Source organism: Salvelinus sp. IW2-2015, linkage group LG4q.1:29, assembly GCF_002910315.2.
Source record: "Salvelinus sp. IW2-2015 linkage group LG4q.1:29, ASM291031v2, whole genome shotgun sequence".
Lineage (NCBI taxonomy): Eukaryota > Metazoa > Chordata > Actinopteri > Salmoniformes > Salmonidae > Salvelinus > Salvelinus sp. IW2-2015.
The window spans coordinates 25,682,193-25,701,612 of record NC_036842.1 but is presented as its reverse complement, the minus strand read 5'-3'; the positions used below and the strand labels follow the sequence as shown (position 1 = coordinate 25,701,612).

General features: G+C 42.5%; 1 protein-coding gene across 4 annotated transcripts in view; it reads right to left on the bottom strand.

The window, feature by feature from the left end:
* LOC111961720 (erbin) overlaps positions 1 to 19,420 on the bottom strand; it is a 119,245-nt gene that overhangs the window by 47,488 nt on the left and 52,337 nt on the right. For all 4 annotated transcript variants that reach the window (XM_023984197.2, XM_023984198.2, XM_023984199.2 and 1 more), the window contains exon 3: positions 1,767 to 1,964. In XM_023984197.2, the coding sequence (XP_023839965.1) occupies positions 1,767 to 1,955 (189 nt within the window). In that variant the 5' untranslated portion in view covers positions 1,956 to 1,964. The remainder of the gene's footprint in view (positions 1 to 1,766; positions 1,965 to 19,420) is intronic.

Below are 19,420 nucleotides of genomic sequence, written 5' to 3'. Positions count from 1 at the left end.
GAGGCGTCACTACAGTCCCTGGTTCGAATCCAGGCTGTATCGCATCCGGCTGTGATTGGGAGTCCCATAGGGTGGCGCACAATTGGCCCCGCGTCGTCCGCGCCGTCATTGTAAGTAAGAATTTGTTCTAAACTGACTTGCCTAGTTAAATAAAGGTTACACACACACCACACTGAACAAAAAGTTATTTTGTTGGCATTTACGTATGTCCCCATTACCAGTAAAACATAATCAAAACCTATTTCTTTCACTTACTTGCTGTGCTGTTTCGTTGTTCATTAGTTCAGTCGTTTCATTCTCAACCAGGATTTCTATGGAAGGCCGTCTGGGTCTTTGCATGTCAAAAAACGTAAAATAACACTATTTGACGTGTCAAATAACACAACATAATCTGTTTCAGTAGCTATAGTTAGCTAGCTAACGATCTATGTGAAGCTAGCCACAATAAGGATTAGCCACAATAGTGGAATTTGCGGTTAGCCTTCAAAATAAAAGTATGGCATAATTCTACTATTTGTATTAATCACTGTCAATGACATACTTTTATTTTGAAGGCAAACCGCAAATTCCACTATTGTGCCTAATCCTTATTGTGGCTAGCTTCACAACACATAACTCGGTCCGGTCGAGCATCACTAGCCAAATGAAGGTAGCTGGCTACTTATAACGTTAGCTTTGGGCAACAGGGTTAAGTAGCTGTGTAACTATTTATTTTCATGAACTGAAGTTCAATTTCAATAGGCGAACAAACAAATAATGCTTTATTACCAACGTGGTACTGTATACACATCATTCGTGGCCGGTGTTTGCTTGTCTGCAGACTTTTTTGTACAGCTTTGACAGTACTATAGTACTACAGTACTGTATCTTTTTTGACACGCAAAGACCCAAACGGCGTTCCATAGTATGTATGTCGTGAAGCTATTAGCATCGACACTATTACTGTGTAACTTCGGTAGGGCAACATCTGAAAAATAGTGCACTTGGTAGTGTGTATCGGTGCTCAACCAGTCGGTGAAAGCCAACATCACCCACGACAGAGAAAGGTTGATTGTCAAGGGCAACGAATTCCATTATCTTGGCTTCAATGGATTTCGCCATTGAGTTGTCTCGCTGAAATGTTCTTACTCTTTCAAATGATTGCTCGACTTGTTGACTGCTCGATCCACACAGCAGACATTGTGGGCTAGGTTAGGAATGCTGTGTTGCACGAGTAGCGCAACATTTTATGTGGCGTTATATAGGTATGCACGGTAGCTTTGACATCGGTTTTTAACATCGGCGTTAAACTAGACATCGGCCAATACCGATGTTGGCATTTTTTAGCTAATATCGGCCGATTCCAATATGTTCACCGATATACCGTGCATCCCTAGTAAACACTATAGTCATCCCTTGGTAATGCACTCAATGTTGTTGCTGTGAGCAGCAGGAGGATAAGGCCCAAATTAAATCAGAAGCTGCAACTTGATCAAGACCTATAGCCTTATCCTTATGGACTGATTTCGTTATGTCACTCTACTGAGATACAATGTTTGCCAGGGAGAGCGGTTACTGCAATTTTGACAGGTTCATGTTTATAAACCATTATATAGCTACATAACAAGACCACCTTTCCTTATAACACAGTCATAAACAATGTCAGGGATTTGTGTGGGTAATTCATTATGAACTTATTATGAACGTGTAGGTCTGTTTGTACATCTTGTGTGTGTGTGTGTGTGTGTGTGTGTGTGTGTGTGTGTGTGTCTGTCTCTGCTTCTTACTTTGGGCAGCTCCTCAATCTGGTTGGCGTCCAGATAGAGCTCCTCCAGGGTCTTCTCGAAGCTGAAGATCTCCTTAGGCACTGTCTCCAGGCTGCAGTGGGAGTAGTCCAGTGACGTCACCGTCTCCTCCTCCCCCCGCAGGCAGCGGCACGGCACAAGCCGCACAAACAGGTTCCGCTTGCTAGACATCCTCAGGCACTGCAGAGCAAGAGAGGGGGAGGAGAGGAGAGTCGGTGTCAAGACAGGCCAGTAAACTACTGCTGCTTCTTGGTGCTAAAGCTACTACAGGTATCCTCCTAAGCCCGAGAGATAAGTGTCAAAGTTAAGTAATCAAACAGGAAGGGAAGTCAGACTCTGGGTGTTTTCTAAAAGGGAGGGAGATGTGGTCAGCGGCACAACATCAGGTTGGTTTGGGGGTAGGTCGTTGGTTAGAGAGAGTAGATAGGTCAACTTTATTTAAAAAAAATCTTAACAGTTTGTTGTATGGTTCTGCTCACTTCAATAACAGTCCAAGAGGTTTTACCACCAGTTACAAAGAGGATCTAAGGCAGTATACGTTATGATAGCTTGTTTACCACAGTCCTCTTGAATTGCTGGCATGAATTACATTGTGAGCAGTTACATAATCGTTTGTTCTCAGTGTCCATATTGACACGTAAGCAGGATCTGCAATGCATGCTCATTTAGGCTACAACTGTGTTGCATTGACAGTGCCAGAACAAAGGGCCAGCTTTCATCAACACAATGCCCTCAGAGCATTGATTAGTGTGGAAACTCATTACAGATAAATGGGCCTCTTTAAAATCTCTTTAGATTTTACATGTGGGTCCAAAGCATCACTGGATAATGAAAGCAAGCGCTACAACAGTATCACATTACTTCCTATACAGCTACAGAAGCACAGCACAGTAGGGCAGTGGCACTCATTGGCCCAGAGACAAGTCCTATCTGGACAAACAAAGCATACCTCATGGATTTGCCTCCCCGACTCCCCATTATTTTAACTGAGGTATAAACGGTGACAATTAGCTGGCACGTACGCTGTTGCTCATCAGTGCAGTGACAATGTATCTCCACTCAGTGGATGAGGACATTAAGATACACCTATCTAAGACAAAACCTATGAAAAGGTCAGAGGCCTAGTACTGATCCCTGTAGCATCTCATTAAGGTGTAAAAGCTGTCTGACAAGGTATTGATAAACAACAAACATTTGTTCAGTGTTTCTCAAGCTTGTTTAATAGCAGGGAGTGGAGCGCTAGTGTCCTTCCTCCATGAAAGACTGCTTCGGTCTATTGGCCTATCAAAACTAACACTTGAACGCACTAAATTGGTGTCAGCTAACCATCTGAGACACCGCTCAGCATCTTCTCAGGGACCAGTGCTGGTCCGAGGACCTGAGGTTGAGAAACATCTAGAAGGTGAAAGTCGACAGAGCATCAGCTCTTTGAGGCCAGAATACTAAATCTAAATCTCAGCTATTTCTTCCTCCACTAATGGCTTTATTACTGCAATCTCTGCTATTGTGAGAGCCTTGTTATAAAAAGGAGAGAGCAGTTCCCCTTGGAACGCATCCAATGAAACACCACTTTCAAGCAGGCATAGCAAGCAGCCCATTCAGCAGCTCAATAGCGCAGATGGCTGTAGGCCTAATTGTGTTGTAGCAAAGGATGAACACCAACAGCATTGTGATGCGAGTCATCCTCCAGAGAATCCAGTTCCTTGACTATCGTCTTTTGTCATGGAACAACAAAGTCAGCCCAGGTATGAAAGGGCTGATATCGTGTATTGTACTAGGGATACTCGATTGCTCGTCCTTGAGGGACAGAAAACCAGAGGAAACGAATGTGAGGATTGGAAAGAAAGAATGGCTTTTTTTTCTTTTCAAGGCACGCTCTTCACTTGCTTATTTTAAAGGGGCCACATGATTCACAGTAGATATTATGGGTCTGATAAGTCTTTGGACAGAGTTGGCTATGGCTGGGGGCTTTATGGTAGTACAGTATTGCACTATGGAATGTGCTCTGGTTAATGGAGGCCTTGTTCACTGGAGTGTTTAGAGAATATGACTTTCTCCTCCTCCCCTCATCTTCAGCTGGGAACTGCATCGTAGCGCAGACTGTCTGATTCCCAGAGTCTGCGTGTGTGTGTGGTGATGTAGGGCTAGTGCATGGCCATCTCTAAGCTGTAGAGACATGGGTCTGTCAGCTCCCCGCCATGATCTCCTGGATTAGACACTGTATAAGGCTTCCACTGCCACCGCTCCTCACTGGATTATCTACAATCACACTAATGGCCACATAATTCAGGGAGAAAAGTGAGCAGAAAAGAGAGAGAGAAATAAAATGAAAAGTGAGAAAGAAATAAAAAAGATGAGAGAAGGGTGGAGAAACGTAGCCAGTGAGTGAGTGACTGACTGAGTGCAAGTAGGATGCTAGAATGCAAGTTAAAAAATAGAAAATAATAGAGTAGCCTATAATAAGATGGAACGAGAAGGCCGAAGTGAGGGAAAGTAGGCCCGTCTCAAGAGGTCCTCTTCTTATCAGTCTTAACACACACACACGCACACGCACGCACAGACTAGAGGCCGACCGATTATGATTTTTCAACGCCGATACCGATACCGATTATTGGACGACCCAAAAAAACGATACCGATTAAATCGGCCAATTTTTTTTGTTTATTTGTAATAATGACAATTACAACAATACTGAATGAAYACTTATTTTAACTTAATATAATACATCAATAAAATCAAATTAGCCTCAAATAAATAATGAAACATGTTCAATTTGGTTTAAATAATGCAAAAACAAAGTGTTGGAGAAGAAAGTAAAAGTGCAATATGTGCCATGTAAGAAAGCTAACGTTTAAGTTCCTTGCTCAGAACATGAGAACATATGAAAGCTGGTGGTTCCTTTTAACATGAGTCTTCAATATTCCCAGGTAAGAAGTTTTAGGTTGTAGTTATTATAGGAATTATAGGACTATTTCTCTCTATACGATTTGTATTTCATATACCTTTGATGTTCTTATAGGCAGTTTAGTATTGCCAGTGTAACAGTATAGCTTCCGTCCCTCTCCTCGCTCCTACCTGGGCTCGAACCAGGAACACATCGACAATAGCCACCCTCGAAGCAGCGTTACCCATGCAGAGCAAGGGGAACAACTACTCCAAGTCTCAGAGCAAGTGACGTTTGAAACGCTATTAGCGCGCACCTCGCTAACTAGCTAGCCACTTCACATCGGTTACACCAGCCTAATCTCGGGAGTTGATAGGCTTGAAGTCATAAACAGCGCAATGCTTGAAGCACAGCGACGAGCTGCTGGCAAAACGCACTAAAATGCTGTTTGAATGAATGCTTACGAGCCTGCTGGTACCTACCATCGCTCAGTCAGACTGCTCTATCAAATCATAGACTTAATTATAACATAATAACACAGAAATACGAGCCTTAGGTCATTAATATGGTCGAATCCGGAAACTATCATCTCGAAAACAAAACGTTTATTCTTTCAGTGAAATACGGAACCATTCCGTATTTAATCTAACGGGTAGCATCCATAAGTCTAAATATTCCTGTTACATTGCACAACCTTCAATGTTATGTCATAATTACGTAAAATTCTGGCAAATTAGTTCGCAACGAGCCAGGCGGCCCAAACTGTTGCATATACCCTGACTCTGCGTGCAATGAACGCAAGAGAAGTGACACAATTTCACCTGGTTAATATTGCCTGCTAAACTGGATTTCTTTTAGCTAAATATGCAGGTTTAAAAATATATACTTCTGTCTATTGATTTTAAGAAAGGGATTGATGTTTATGGTTAGGTACAGTCATGCAACGATTGTGCTTTTTTCGCAAATGCGCTTTTGTTAAATCATCCCCCGTTTGGCGAAGTTGGCTGTCTTTGTTAGGAAGAAATAGTCTTCACACAGTTCGCAACGAGCCAGGCGGCCCAAACTGCTACATATACCCTGACTCTGTTGCAAGAGAAGTGACACAATTTTCCTAGTTAAAATAAATTCATGTTAGCAGGCAATATTAACTAAATATGCAGCGTTGGACTAGTTAACTGTAAGGTTGCAAGATTGAATCCCCGAGCTGACATGGTAAAAATCTGTTATTCTGCCCCTGAACAAGGCAGTTAACCCACCGTTCCTAGGCCGTCATTGAAAATAAGAGTGTGTTCTTAACTGACTTGCCTAGTTAAATAAAGGTGTAAAAAAAAAAAAAATGTTTTTAATCGGCCAAATCGGTGTCCAAAAATACCGATTTCCGATTGTTATGAAAACTTGAAATCGGCCCTAATTAATCGGCCATTCCGATTAATTGGTCGACCTCTAGCACACACGCTAGCACACACGCTGTAACGGTTTTCATTGTCTGAAGAAGAGTAGTCGGACCAAAGCGCAGCGTGGTTAGTGTTCATGCTTTTTTATTAGAACAGAACACTATAACAAAATAACAAGAGAATAAATGAAACCGAAACAGTCCTGTAAGGTGCAAAACACTAAACAGAAAATAACTACCCACAAAAACCATGTGGGAAAAAGCTACCTAAGTATGGTTCTCAATCAGAGACAACGATAGACAGCTGCCTCTGATTGAGAACCACACCCGGCCAAACACAAAGAAATACAAAACATAGAAAATTAACATAGAATGCCCACCCAAATCACACCCTGACCAAACCAAAATAGAGACATAAAAAGCTCTCTAAGGTCAGGGCGTGACACACGCACACACGCACACTTGGCTGGGCCACCGATGTCTGTCAACATGGAGGGCTAAACAGAGTGAAGTTAGTGGCTTGGAGTAAAGAGGTCGCAGCCTTACATAACAATCAGATAACAAATATTTCCGGGGTTTCCGAGGAACCCATGTACCAGTCGGTACTGCCCAGAGACTCATCACCATACTTCCTTCTACCCGCTCTCGCTTCTCTCCCTCTCTCTGACCTACTGTTACTGAAAACTACCCGTATCATCATTTACCAAGGGGTTTTTCCAGATAAACTGGCCTGTCAGGACCCAATTATTGGCAGACTGAGGATTATTTACTATTAACATTTCAGCCATTAACAGCTGTAGTGTGCACACACACACACGCACTCACCTGAGTAATCAGGTATATAAGAGGGGAGGTGTGTGTGTGTTAGTGATGGGAGAAAATAATCTATACACTTACACGTCATTTGACGATATACAGTGGCTTGCGGAAGTATTCACCCCCTTGGCATTTTTCCTATTTTGTTGCCTTACAACCTGGAAGTATTTTTTTTGGGGGGGGGTTGTATCATTTGATTTACACAACATGCATACCACTTTGAAGATGCAAAATATGTTTCATTGTAAAACAAACAAGAAATAAGAAAACAAACTGATAACTTGAGTGTGCATAACTATTCACCTCCCCAAAGTCAATACTTTGTAGAGCCACCTTTTGTAGCAATTACAGCTGCAAGTCTCTTAGCGTATGTCTGCATAAGCTTGACAAATCTAGCCAATGGGATTTTTGCCCATTCTTCAAGGCAAAACAGCTCCAGCTCCTTCACGTTGGATGGGTTACGCTGGTGTACAGCAATCTTTAAGTCATACCACAGAGTCTCAATTGGATTGAGGTCTGGGATTTAACTAGGCCATTCCAAGACATTTAAATGCTTCCCCTTAAACCACTTGAGTGTTGCTTTAGCAGTATGCTTCAGGTCATTGTCCTGCTGGAAGGTGAACCTCCCTCCCAGTCTCAAATCTCTGGAAGACTGAAACAGGTTTCCCTCAAGAATGTCCCTGTATTTAGTGCCATCCATCATTCCTTCAATTCTGACCAGTTTCCCAGTCCCTGCCGATTAAAAACATCCCCACAGCATGATGCTGCCACCACCATGCTTCACTGTGGGGATGGTGTTCTCGGAGTGATGAGAGGTGTTGGGTTTGCGCCAGACATAGTGTTTTCATTGATGGCCAAAAAGCTCAATTTTGGTCTCATCTGACCAGAGTACTTTCTTCCATATGTTTGGGGAGTCTCCCACATGCCTTTTGGCGAACACCAAACGTGTTTGCTTATTATTTTATTCATACAATGGCTTTTTTCTGGCCACTCTTCCGTAAAGCCCAGCTCTGTGGAGTGTACGGCTTAAAGTGGTCCTATGGACAGATACTCCAATCTCCGCTTTGGAGCTTTGCAGCTCCTCCAGGGTTATCTTTGGTCTCTTTGTTGCCTCTCTGATTAATGCCCTCCTTGCCTGGGCTGTGAGTTTTGGTGGACGGCCCTCCCAGGCAGGTTTGTTCTGGTGCCAAATTCTTTCAATTTTTTAACAATGGATTTAATGGTGCTCCGTGGGATTTTCAAAGTTTCATTTTTTTTTTTACCCAACCCTGATCTGTACTTCTCCACAACTTTATCCCTGACCTGTTTGGAGAGCTCCTTGGTCTTCGTGGTGCCATTTGCTTGGTGGTGCCCCTTGCTTAGTGGTGTTGCAGACCCTGGGGCCTTTCAGAACAGGTGTACATATACTGAGATCATGTGACAGATCATGTGACACTTAGATTGCACACAGGTGGACTTTATTTAACTAATTATGTGACTTCTGAAGGTAAGGTTGCACCAGATCTTATTTAGGGGCTTCATAGCAAAGAGGGTGAATACATACAGTTGAAGTCGGAAGTTTACAACCACCTTAGCCAAATACATTTAAACTCAGTTTTTCACAATTCCTGACATTTAATCCGAGTAAGTATTCCCTGTCTTAGGTCAGTTAGGATCACCACTTTATTTTAAGAATGTGAAATGTCAGAATAATAGTAGAGAGAATGATTTATGTCAGCTTTTATTTATTTCATCACATTCCCAGTGGGTCAGAAGTTTACAGACACTCAATTCGTATTTGGTAGCATTGCCTTTAAATGGTTTTACTTGGGTCAAACGTTTTGGGTAGCCTTCCACAAGCTTCCCACATTACGTTGGTTGAATTTTGGCTCATTCCTCCTGACAGAGCTGGTGTAACTGAGTCAGGTTTGTAGGCCTCCTTGCTCGCACACGCTTTTTCAGTTCTGCCCACAAATGCTCTATGGGATTGAGGTCAGGGCTTTGTGATGGCCACTCCAATAGCTTGACTTTATTGCCCTTAAGCCATTTTGCCACAACTTTGGAATTTTGCTTGGGGTCATTGTCCATTTGGAAGACCCATTAAGAAGACCAAGCTTTAACTTCCTGACTGATGTCTTGAGATGTTGCTTCAATATATCCACATAATTTTCTACCTCATGATGCCATCTATTTTGTGAAGTGCACCAGTCCCTCCTGCAGCAAAGCACCCCCGCAACATGACGCTGCCACCCCCGTGCTTCACGGTTGGGATGGTGTTCTTCGGCTTGCAAGCTTCCCTCTTTTTCCCCCAAACATGATGATTGTCATTATGGCCAAATAGTTCTATTTTTGTTTCATCAGACCAGAGGACATTTCTCAAAAAAGTACGATCTTCGTCCTCATGTGCAGTTGCAAACCATAGTCTGGCTTTTTTATGGCGGTTTTGGAGCAGTGGCTTCTTCCTTGCTGAGCGGCCTTTCAGGTTATGTCGATATAGGACTCGTTTTACTGTGGATATAGATACTTTTGTACCTGTTTCCTCCAGCATCTTCACAAGGTCCTTTACTGTTGTTCTGGGATTGATTTGCACTTTTCGCACCAAGGTACGTTCATCTCTAGGAGACAGAACACGTCTCCTTCCTGAGCGGTATGACGGCTGCGTGGTCCCATTGTGTTTATACTTGTGCGTACTATTGTTTGTACAGATGAACGTGGTACTTTCAGGCATTTGTAAATTGCTCCCAAGGATGAACCAGACTTGTGGAGGTCTACAAGGTCTTGGCTGATTTCTTTTGATTTTCCCATGATGTCAAGCGAAGAAGCACTGAGTTTGAAGGTAGGCCTTGAAATACATCTACAGGTACACCTCCAATTGACTCAAATGATGTCAATTAACCTATCAGAAGCTTCTAAAACCATGACATAATTTTCTGCAATTTTCCAAGCTGTTTAAAGGCACAGTAAATTGAGTGTATGTAAACTTGTGACCCACTGGAATTATGATACAGTGAAATAATCTGTTTGTAAACAATTGAAGGCAAAATGACGTCCTAACCAACTTGCCAAAACTATAGTTTGTTAACAAGAAATTTGTGGAGTGGTTGAAAAACGAGTTTTAATGACTATAAACTTCAGACTTCAACTGTATAAGAACATTCCAAGATTGCCTAGCATTGTTTCGCAGAGGGAACCTGGTCTCTTTCAAAACATGCCTGAGGCTGCTGGGTTTGTTGGCATCGGCTTTAGTAGTCATCCCATTAGGACGTTTGAATATGATGGGGTTTCAACGCTGTGTCTCTTCTCTAGGTCTGAGCCCGATACGTCACAAACATCACCGTGTACAGATCTCCATATACTGCATGGTAGCACTGCACTCCCGGAGACACCGGACGTTTCTGTCATAGGGTGCCCAGATGGGCACTGTTTTATCCAGAAAAATCATCACGATGGACGCATCTCTCTCGGGTTGGCATGCGACTCTCGAGGGCAGAACAGTCAACGGGGTGTGGGGGACCCCCATCTCCATTCTACTCACATAAACTACCTGGAACTCCTTGCAGTGTCCCTAGCACTGGGAATGTGATGAAATAAATAAAAGCTGACATAAATCATTCTCTCTACTATTATTCTGACATTTCACATTCTTAAAATAAAGTGGTGATCCTAACTGACCTAAGACAGGGAATACTTACTCGGATTAAATGTCAGGAATTGTGAAAAACTGAGTTTAAATGTATTTGGCTAAGGTGGTTGTAAACTTCCGACTTCAACTGTATATCCAACGCCTCTGGTGAGCCATCTGGGACACCGAACCCCATGTTAGGGTCCTGTTGACTCAGGCGTGCTAGCCTGCGATGGAGGCTCTTCACAGTGAAGAGGGCACAGTGTGGACAGGAGCCAGGGGAGGCTAAGGCTTCCTTGGCATGTTGCAGTCCATGGCAAGCGGGAGATGCTTATGTTGCAATAGCTTGGATGCTATGTTTTTAGCTGTCAGAAAATAACTAGCGTGGTAGGCTAGTACGATAGCTAGCGATTAGTAGGTTATCTCTGACTGTGGCACTCGGTGTGATGGCCGGATATCATTTCCGAAACAACAGACAGTTTGGTGTAGCTAGTAAAAAACTTTTCTTGTTGAAGTAAAACCACAAAAGCTAGCTAGCGTGGTGGCTAGCTTGCTAACAACTAGTCACTGTTTGGGTACAGCTAACTTGGTCGTGAACGAGATAGCCGTGTCACAGCTGTACTCATTCCTCCCTCTAATAATTTTCCACCGCACAGTCCAGAGAATAGCGCCCGGCGAGCGAGTTGTAAGCTCATGCCTGTGGACAGTTTAGCTAGTTCTATAAAATGCAATCGTGTCGAGGTAAGCTTTCTGATGAAAAGCGAGAAGAGATTAGAATGACTCAGAGATGCTGCGTTGGACCTATTATAAGGTAGGACGACACCCTTCCCCAACGCACACGTCTCAACCAATCATGGCAGGTGTAGTGTAATAAAGGCTCCTGATGAATACGCTGGGGGCGTACCACATAAGTGAAATACCAGAACGAATACTTGAAAGAGAACTGAAGAGAATTCTCTTATGAAGTAGTACGGTCGGCATTTGATTGTGAGGTATTCTAGGTCGGGTGAACTAAAGGACTTGAGTTCCTGTATGTTATCACAATCACACCATGAGTAGTTAAATCATGAAACGTACAGCCTCGCCCTTCTTCTTCCCGGAGAGATATTTATTCCTGTCCATGCGATGAACTGAGAACCCAACTGGCTGTACGGACTCAGACAGTATATCCCGAGAGAGCCATGTTTCTGTGAAACAGAGTATGTTACAATCCCTGATGTCTCTCTGGAAGGAAATACTCGTCCTGAGCTCGTCACCTTTAGTTTCCAGAGACTGAACATTAGCGAGTAATATACTCGAAAGCGGTGGGTTGTGCGCGCCTCCTGAGTCAGACTAGAAGTCCACTGCGGATACCTCTTCTCTGCCGCTAATGTTTTGGATCAGCCTCTGGAATCAGTTCAATTGTCCTGGGGGGGGTATGAACAAAGGATCCAATTCAGGAAAGTTGTAATCCTGGTAATGCTGGTGAGTTACCGCCACTCTGATATCCAAAAGTTCTTTCCGGCTGTATATAATAACACAAAATAATTCTGGACTAATAATGTAAAAAAAAATATATATTGCAAAGTTGCCTAGGAACTAGAAGCATGGCTGCCCTATCTGTTGGCGCCATCTTGTATACCTCATAATAAGCTGTAGACCATGATCTACTATTTACCAATTTAGTTTTCATCTATATTTTTCGTAGAGAAACAAGAAAATGCTCATACAAAGGAGGCGCTCCTTGTGGCCGGTGATTTTAATGCAGGGAAACTGAACTCCGCCTTACCTCATTCCTACCAGCATGTCACCAGTGCAACTAGAGGCGAAAAAAAACTCTAGATCGCCTTTACTCCACACACAAAGCTAACCCTCCATTTGGCAAATCTGACCATAAATCTATCCTCCCGATTCCTGCTTACAAGCAGAAACTCAAACAGGAAGTACCAGTACCGTGCTCAATACGGAAGTGGTCCGATGAAGCGGATGCTAAGCTACGGGACTGTTTTTTTTATAGCACAGACTGGAATATGTTCTGGGATTCTTCCGATGGCATTGTGAAGTCACCAGCTTCATTAATAAGTGCATCAACGGCGTTGTCCCCACAGTGACTGTACGTACATATCCTAACCAAAAGCCATGGATTACAGGCAACATCCACGCTAAGCACAACAACACCTCTTCCCCCTCAGGAGGCTGAAAACATTTGGCATGGGCCCACAGATCCTCAAAAAGTTCTACAGCTGCACCATTGAAAGCATATTGACTGGCTGCATCACCGCTTGTTTTAGCAACTGCTTGGCATCCAGCCGCAAGGCGCTACAAACGGTAGTGCGTACGGCCCAGTACATCACTGGGGCCGAACTCCTTGCCACCCAGGACCTCTATACCAGGCGGTATCAGCGGAAGGCCTTAAAAACTGTCAAAGACTCCAGCCACCAAATTCATAGACACCCTCTGCTACCGCACGGCAAGCGATACCGATGCACCAAGTCTGGAACCAGCAGGACCCTGTACAGCTTCTACCCCCAAGCCATAAAACTGCTAAATAGTTCAATCGTTAACGAAATAGCTACCTGGACTATCTGCATTGACCCTTTTACTCATCCCATATGCTGCTGCTACTGTTTATTATCTGTCACTTTATTCCTAGTTATCTGTACATATCTACCTCAATTACCTCGTACCCCTGCACATTGACTCGGTAGCAAAGTTAACGCAACTCACTGTATATTTATTATTACATGTTTTACTTTTCTATTTCTCTATATTCTCTCTCTGCATTGTTGGGAAGGGCCCCTAAGTAAACATTTCACTGTTAGTCCACATCTGCTGTTTACGAAGCATGTGACAAATGCAATTTGATTTGATCTAGTGCTCCGTCTGTCCCCTCTCCCCAGACCCTTACAACCTAACCCTAGGGGGAGCTAGAGACTGGGTGTCCCTGGCTGTTCCCCAAATGGCACCCTATTCCTTTTATAGTGCACTACTTTTGACCAGGAAATAGGGTGCTATTTGAGAGTCATCTCAAGTAGTATGTGTACGTGTGTGTGTGTGGGGAGCGGAAATGTGAGGTCTTATGTGACAGTATAGTATTATTTATAGCAGGCAGTAGTACTCATCTGATTAATATGCTGGAATGTGATTAGCCTATAAATCTTACAGTCTTATGAAAGGAGCTTTTTTATCCTGATACTGTAGGCTGCTGCAGTAATGCTGCCTGCCTGCTGGGTCAATGTCGAAACTCGGCACCCAGAGAATTAGGCCCAAAGAAAAGGGAGAGAAAAAGGAACAAGCGGAGGAAAAAATGGGAGGAGAAAAAGCTAGAAAACATCCTGCAGAAGGAGGAGGGCTGCTGGATAATAATGGAGTCATCTCCATCTGGCACGTGTGAAGGAACAGCAGTGTGACATTGGCTAGAAGGCCTGGCTGCCCTGTGGATTCATGGTTTGACTGCAGACAATGCAGTCTTCTTGACACTTGTTCACAGACACTATAGTACATGTTCATTGAAACGTCTGCCATGCCAAACAATTCTTTAGAAGATGGCCAAAGTAAAAACAGACTAGCAGCCATTTTAAAGCAAAGCTGAATGAAATCAAAATGAGGCTAATGTTAGGTGACATTAGATCTGGCCTACTTGTTCAGGTTGTGATCTCGTCATCTAGATGATTAACTTGAGGAAGGCATGTGTCAAGACGGTCATGCGATGTGATGTGGTGAAAAGGTTGAGGTGGCTCTTGTGTGAAGAGCTCTGGAAAACAAGTGTGTGTTTTCAGGTGTGTTACCTCTATGCTACTAATGATGGAGGTGTGTGTTTTCAGGTGTGTTACCTCTATGTTACTAATGATGGAGGTTGTATGTTTTCAGGTGTGTTACCTCTATGTACTAATGATGGAGGTGTGTGTTTTCAGGTGTGTTACCTCTATGTTACTAATGATGGAGTGTGTTTAGGTGTGTTACCTCTATGTTACTAATGATGGAGGTGTGTGTTTTCAGGTGTGTTACCTCTATGTTACTAATGATGGAGGTGTGTGTCTTTCAGGTGTGTTACCTCTATGCTACTAATGATGGAGGTGTGTGTTTTCAGGTGTGTTACCTCTATGTTACTAATGATGGAGGTGTGTGTTTTTCACTGAACCCTGATGTGTGTTACCTTTGCACCGGAATTCACCGCCAGTGGGCTCAGCGGGAGAGGTGCAGTCAGCTCCTAAATAATTCAAGGGAGGATACTCGGTTGGAGGCCCACACACCAATGTACACACATGGATATAACCTAGGCTAGTTTGAGCTTTGGGGGTACAAGCCGGATTGAAAGGCTTCAGGTTAATGTTGCATTATGGTGGCTGAGGCGATTTCCCTCCATTGCAACGTACAGCGCTTTGAGCATTGGAATCAAATCCGTATTAGTGGGCATCCGCAGCCTAGAAAAAAGACTGACAGGTTGTTAGTCAACAAGTCGGATTCATGCAGTGTTTACATTGAATACTTTTTTTGTACAGTGTATACCATGTGTATCCTGTACATAAGACTAATAACACTTGGTAGGGCTACTACCACAAACACACACAGTACACATGCATCTCCAGTTCTTCCTCAGCTTACCACTCTGGCTAAGAACACAACCGCACTCAAGTCTCCACCGAGGCACTTGAAGACGTGGGAATCCACTAGAAAGGTTCCAGAGTAGAGAAAATGGAAATTAATTTAAATGGAAAAGTGGAAAGATGACACTGTTGTAAGTATTTGTGGCAGGGGCATGGGCCTAGCGGAACCGGCTCTTCCAGTTTCCAGACCCTTCAGGTTTTGGTTCTCACCAGTGTCCTCGATTCTCTGCGGTCTTACGTGACCGGGGGAAAACAAAACCATGATTGTTTTCCTTTGAATTGCTGGTAAAATGAGGCTAAGTAATCTGATCTGGTTGACAAACACAAAGTACATTCGATTTACAACATCTTCCTCTACCTCTACCTTCCACATACACTAACCTGCCCACACCAGGCTGGATAGGAGACTAGAATATCTCTATCTCCCTCTCACACACTCGGACGCTTGACACACACGCATGCTGTAAAGATCCCTTTACGATTGGGTTTTCCATTTGAAGGTTTTCCCTAAAACCATGTCATGTTTCTGTCAATGGCGCAACATTTTCATACATCTCTTTCGTTCGTTCGCTCTCTCCCCTTCCTACTTTCGTCCTCCTCCCACCCAGTCTCTCATGCGTGTTTCTCTTTGTCTAAACAGAACATCTATTGCAGGTCTGTTATGTGTTTTCATTTTTTGCCATGGAACATTTTTGGGGATACTGGTATTGTCCGGCCATCCTATATGGCCCAACTAACAGCCACCCTCATAACACTATTTAGCCTAGCTTACAAGATAAGATTTCCAATACTGCCTAAATTGACCTGGGTACGGCTTCATTTCAATTTCCTTTGAGATGCTTTTCATAATTACTCTGAATAATAATTCCCACTAGGTTATTGCCCCCAGGCAGAGGAATGCAGCCTTATAGAGTTCACCTCATTGGCCCAGGTTCTCAAAACGTATGGGGTCGCCGGGATGTCACAGCAGCCCACAGACCGATGATGATACACAGGCACAGGATCGGTCAATCAAACGTGAAGACTTCATGAATCAGGCTGGTTGACTAAGAGCCTGTCAATCTTTTTTTGTAGGCTGTGAATGCCCACTGTGTGTGGGTCCTTTCTGACTTACTACTAGCAGTAACATAGAGCTGGGCAGTACGGACAAAAGTCCATATCACGATAAATTAACTGAATTATCATTATAACGCTAAATTGAATGATACGTTTATAATATTAAAGGGGGGGTTACCCCTTGTGATTTTCTAAAACTAGTTAGCATCATACTGATTATTTCCATGTCCCCGAAAACTTGCATAAACATAGTGACTATAATGTAAGGCGACATGGTCAAAATATCGTATCACAATATTTAAATATTTTTATTATAAAAGTTCTAAGTTTGATTTATGAGTAGAGCATGACCCTAGGGTGGCAACAAATATATTCTAAGTCGTTTAAATGGGGCTTTCTCCATTCAGATTGAACAGTATAAAACAATCAAACTTCAACCAAAAAATATTTTCTGCATTTCCTGCACTCATGAGATCATTTCCACTCTGCCACGTAGTGCTGCATGAAATGGGCAAAAAATCTAGGCCTTATAAATATTGCAATTACAATTTGATTTGCTATTTAGATCAAAACACTTGGGTGAACTGTTGGAATCGTGGAAATATAATAGTGGGAACTTTGAATACAGTGTTGTTTGACATGACAACGAGTGAAAAAGCCAAGGAGGAGTTATTGTGACAGGGTAGGAACCAAAGTGTTGGTCAGTGTTTCCTAGGGGACCATATAATCTTTGGTTACAATAAATATTTTTTTCTTAGCTACTTCATGTATCTATTCATGCCTTTCCTATTCCTCTTGATTTAGAAGATACTGTTGCACAAACAACATGCTGATTTAGGTCGACACCATGCCTGGTATCAGGCACTATTAGCTAGCTACGTTTGCTCTGACTCAGTACATTTATTTGCTAAGAAAAGACAAACTAGCTGTTTGCAGACAGTAAGGTAGAGGTCTTCACAGATCCAACTGAATACCCCAGACCCGGACAAGTCAGTTAAAATTACACATACTCGAGACCCATGAAAGTCATATCAGATCCAACCCAGACCAGTGACAATATTTAGTATTCTGGAGCTTGTTGTCTAATCAGATTATATAAAAATAACATTTAATTAAAACCAATGAATTTGTTTAAAGTGGTACATATTCAAAGACAGTTATCATTTCTGGGTATTCACATTACAAATTAGTAATATTTTAGACAAAAACATGTTTTTTCATTACTGTAGAATTACTTTAAGTTCCTGTACAAAGTAGTGTTTTTTTATAAATCTTTTTCGACCCATAATGTATTACTAAGAACAGAGAAGATCAAAGATGGCTACAAGGTAAGCTAGTCTTTTCTCTTTTATTATGTTTAAATGTGATAATTGTCCTCATACACCACATTTACCGATTTTAGATGATCATTACTATAACTGTGTAATACTTGATGTTTGAGCAAAGACAGATTAAACTATTTACAGAATATTAGATTAGAAAGAGTACCAATTTATTGTGTATTTTTTGTTTGCCGAATAATAATGGTTCATGCCACTGTTACCTACATTTGCTAAGAGTTTCTCATTACTGTAATGACCAATTCTTATTACCATGTCATCTGTTATTGTAATTAGAAGTTCAGCTACAGTAATGATACAAACTGTTTGATGCACATACAATGTAATTCCATCACACTATATGCGCAACAGATACACAGCTAACCAAACAGTGTTAGGTGCATGCACACTTGAATTAAAGGGTAACTATCGTTTTTTATGGTCTCCTACATGGTTTAAGCATTGTTAGCATGTCCAATTTAGCTAGGAAAGTGTGATTGAGAGAAAACAGTTGGAGAGAAAAAAAATCAGAAGAACACCCTTCCTTCCATGACCACTGCTAAAAACAATTATAGGGGAAACACTGAGTCAACATGTAGAATTTAAAGGCACATTACACTTAAAAATGTAAAGTATGTCTGATGTTTTCAGAATTCAAAAGTGGTCTTCTGTCAACAAATGTCCCCATCCTAGACCATCTGTTTTGTAGATCCAACTCAGGTGTATGCAAACAATCCAATGAATGGAAAAGATGAGCACCAAATCATTTCCAGATTTGTGGTGCTTATCTTTTCCACTAAAGACTTAACTTCTTGGTGTTATATTAGATAGTAAACTGTCTAGGTCAAATGATATTGAGTCTATTGTTGTAAAGATGGGGAGAAGCTCTGCTTTTATAACATAACATGCAACCAAACAAGTCCTGCAAGCTCTGGTTTTGTTGCATCTTGACTGTTGGCCAGTTGTATGGTCAGGTGCAGCAGAAAAGGAACTAGAAAAGCTGCAGCTGAACCAGAACCTCTTACGCCAACAACGTTGAGAGATCACATCTTCCTTTCTGACAAGTGATTTCGACTCGCTATTAGCATTTGAGGTTTGGTCGAACAGAATCGGTCGTAATGACACAAACACATTGAGACATTATTTCATTGTAATAGAGGACAAGTTAACCTTTCTGACGATACCCTTTTTATGTCTCAACTACTCAAATTGTGTGCAGAGCAGACATGACTAAAACAGGAGTATCAATGAACATTGATTCTGGAAAATGTATGTTCAGTTTGTCACACGGGGCATTGGGGTACCACGTTCCGCTAGCAGCATTTAAGCCAAAGACTGTTACGCTTCGAACACACCGACAGCGTCATTGCACAAAATAGTATGCAGCATCATCTGGATATGTAGTCCAACATTCACTTTCTGCTACCATTTCTGTCAAGCCGTCTACGCAGATAGTTTGACGCATACATTTGATAAATCCAACATACGCACCACACCGAACGCACTGCAACTGCCTCTGCAATGCAATGCTGCAAGGCAAACGCAGTGTTTCATTGGAAATTAATGTCATTCTGGTCTACCAAAATGCAATGACACTGTCGATGTGATCGAAGTGCTATACTAGCTGTCTAGTCTGTGTTTTGTAAATGTGCAATAAGCAAGAACCCGATGATCACTGACAGAGCTCCAGAGTTCCTATGTGGAGATGGGCGAACCTTCCAGGAGGGCAACCATCAATCAGGCCTTTATGGTAGAGTGGCCGGACGGAAGCCACTCCTCAGTAAAAGGCACATGACAACCCGCTTAGAGTTTGCCAAAAGGCACCTAAAAGACTCTAACCATGAGAAACAAGATTCTCTGCTCTCATGAAACCAAGATTGAACGCTCTGGACGGAATGCCAAGCGTCACGTCTGGAGGAAAACTGGCTCCATCCCTACGGTGAAGCATGGTGGCAGCATCATACTGTGGGGATGTTTTGCA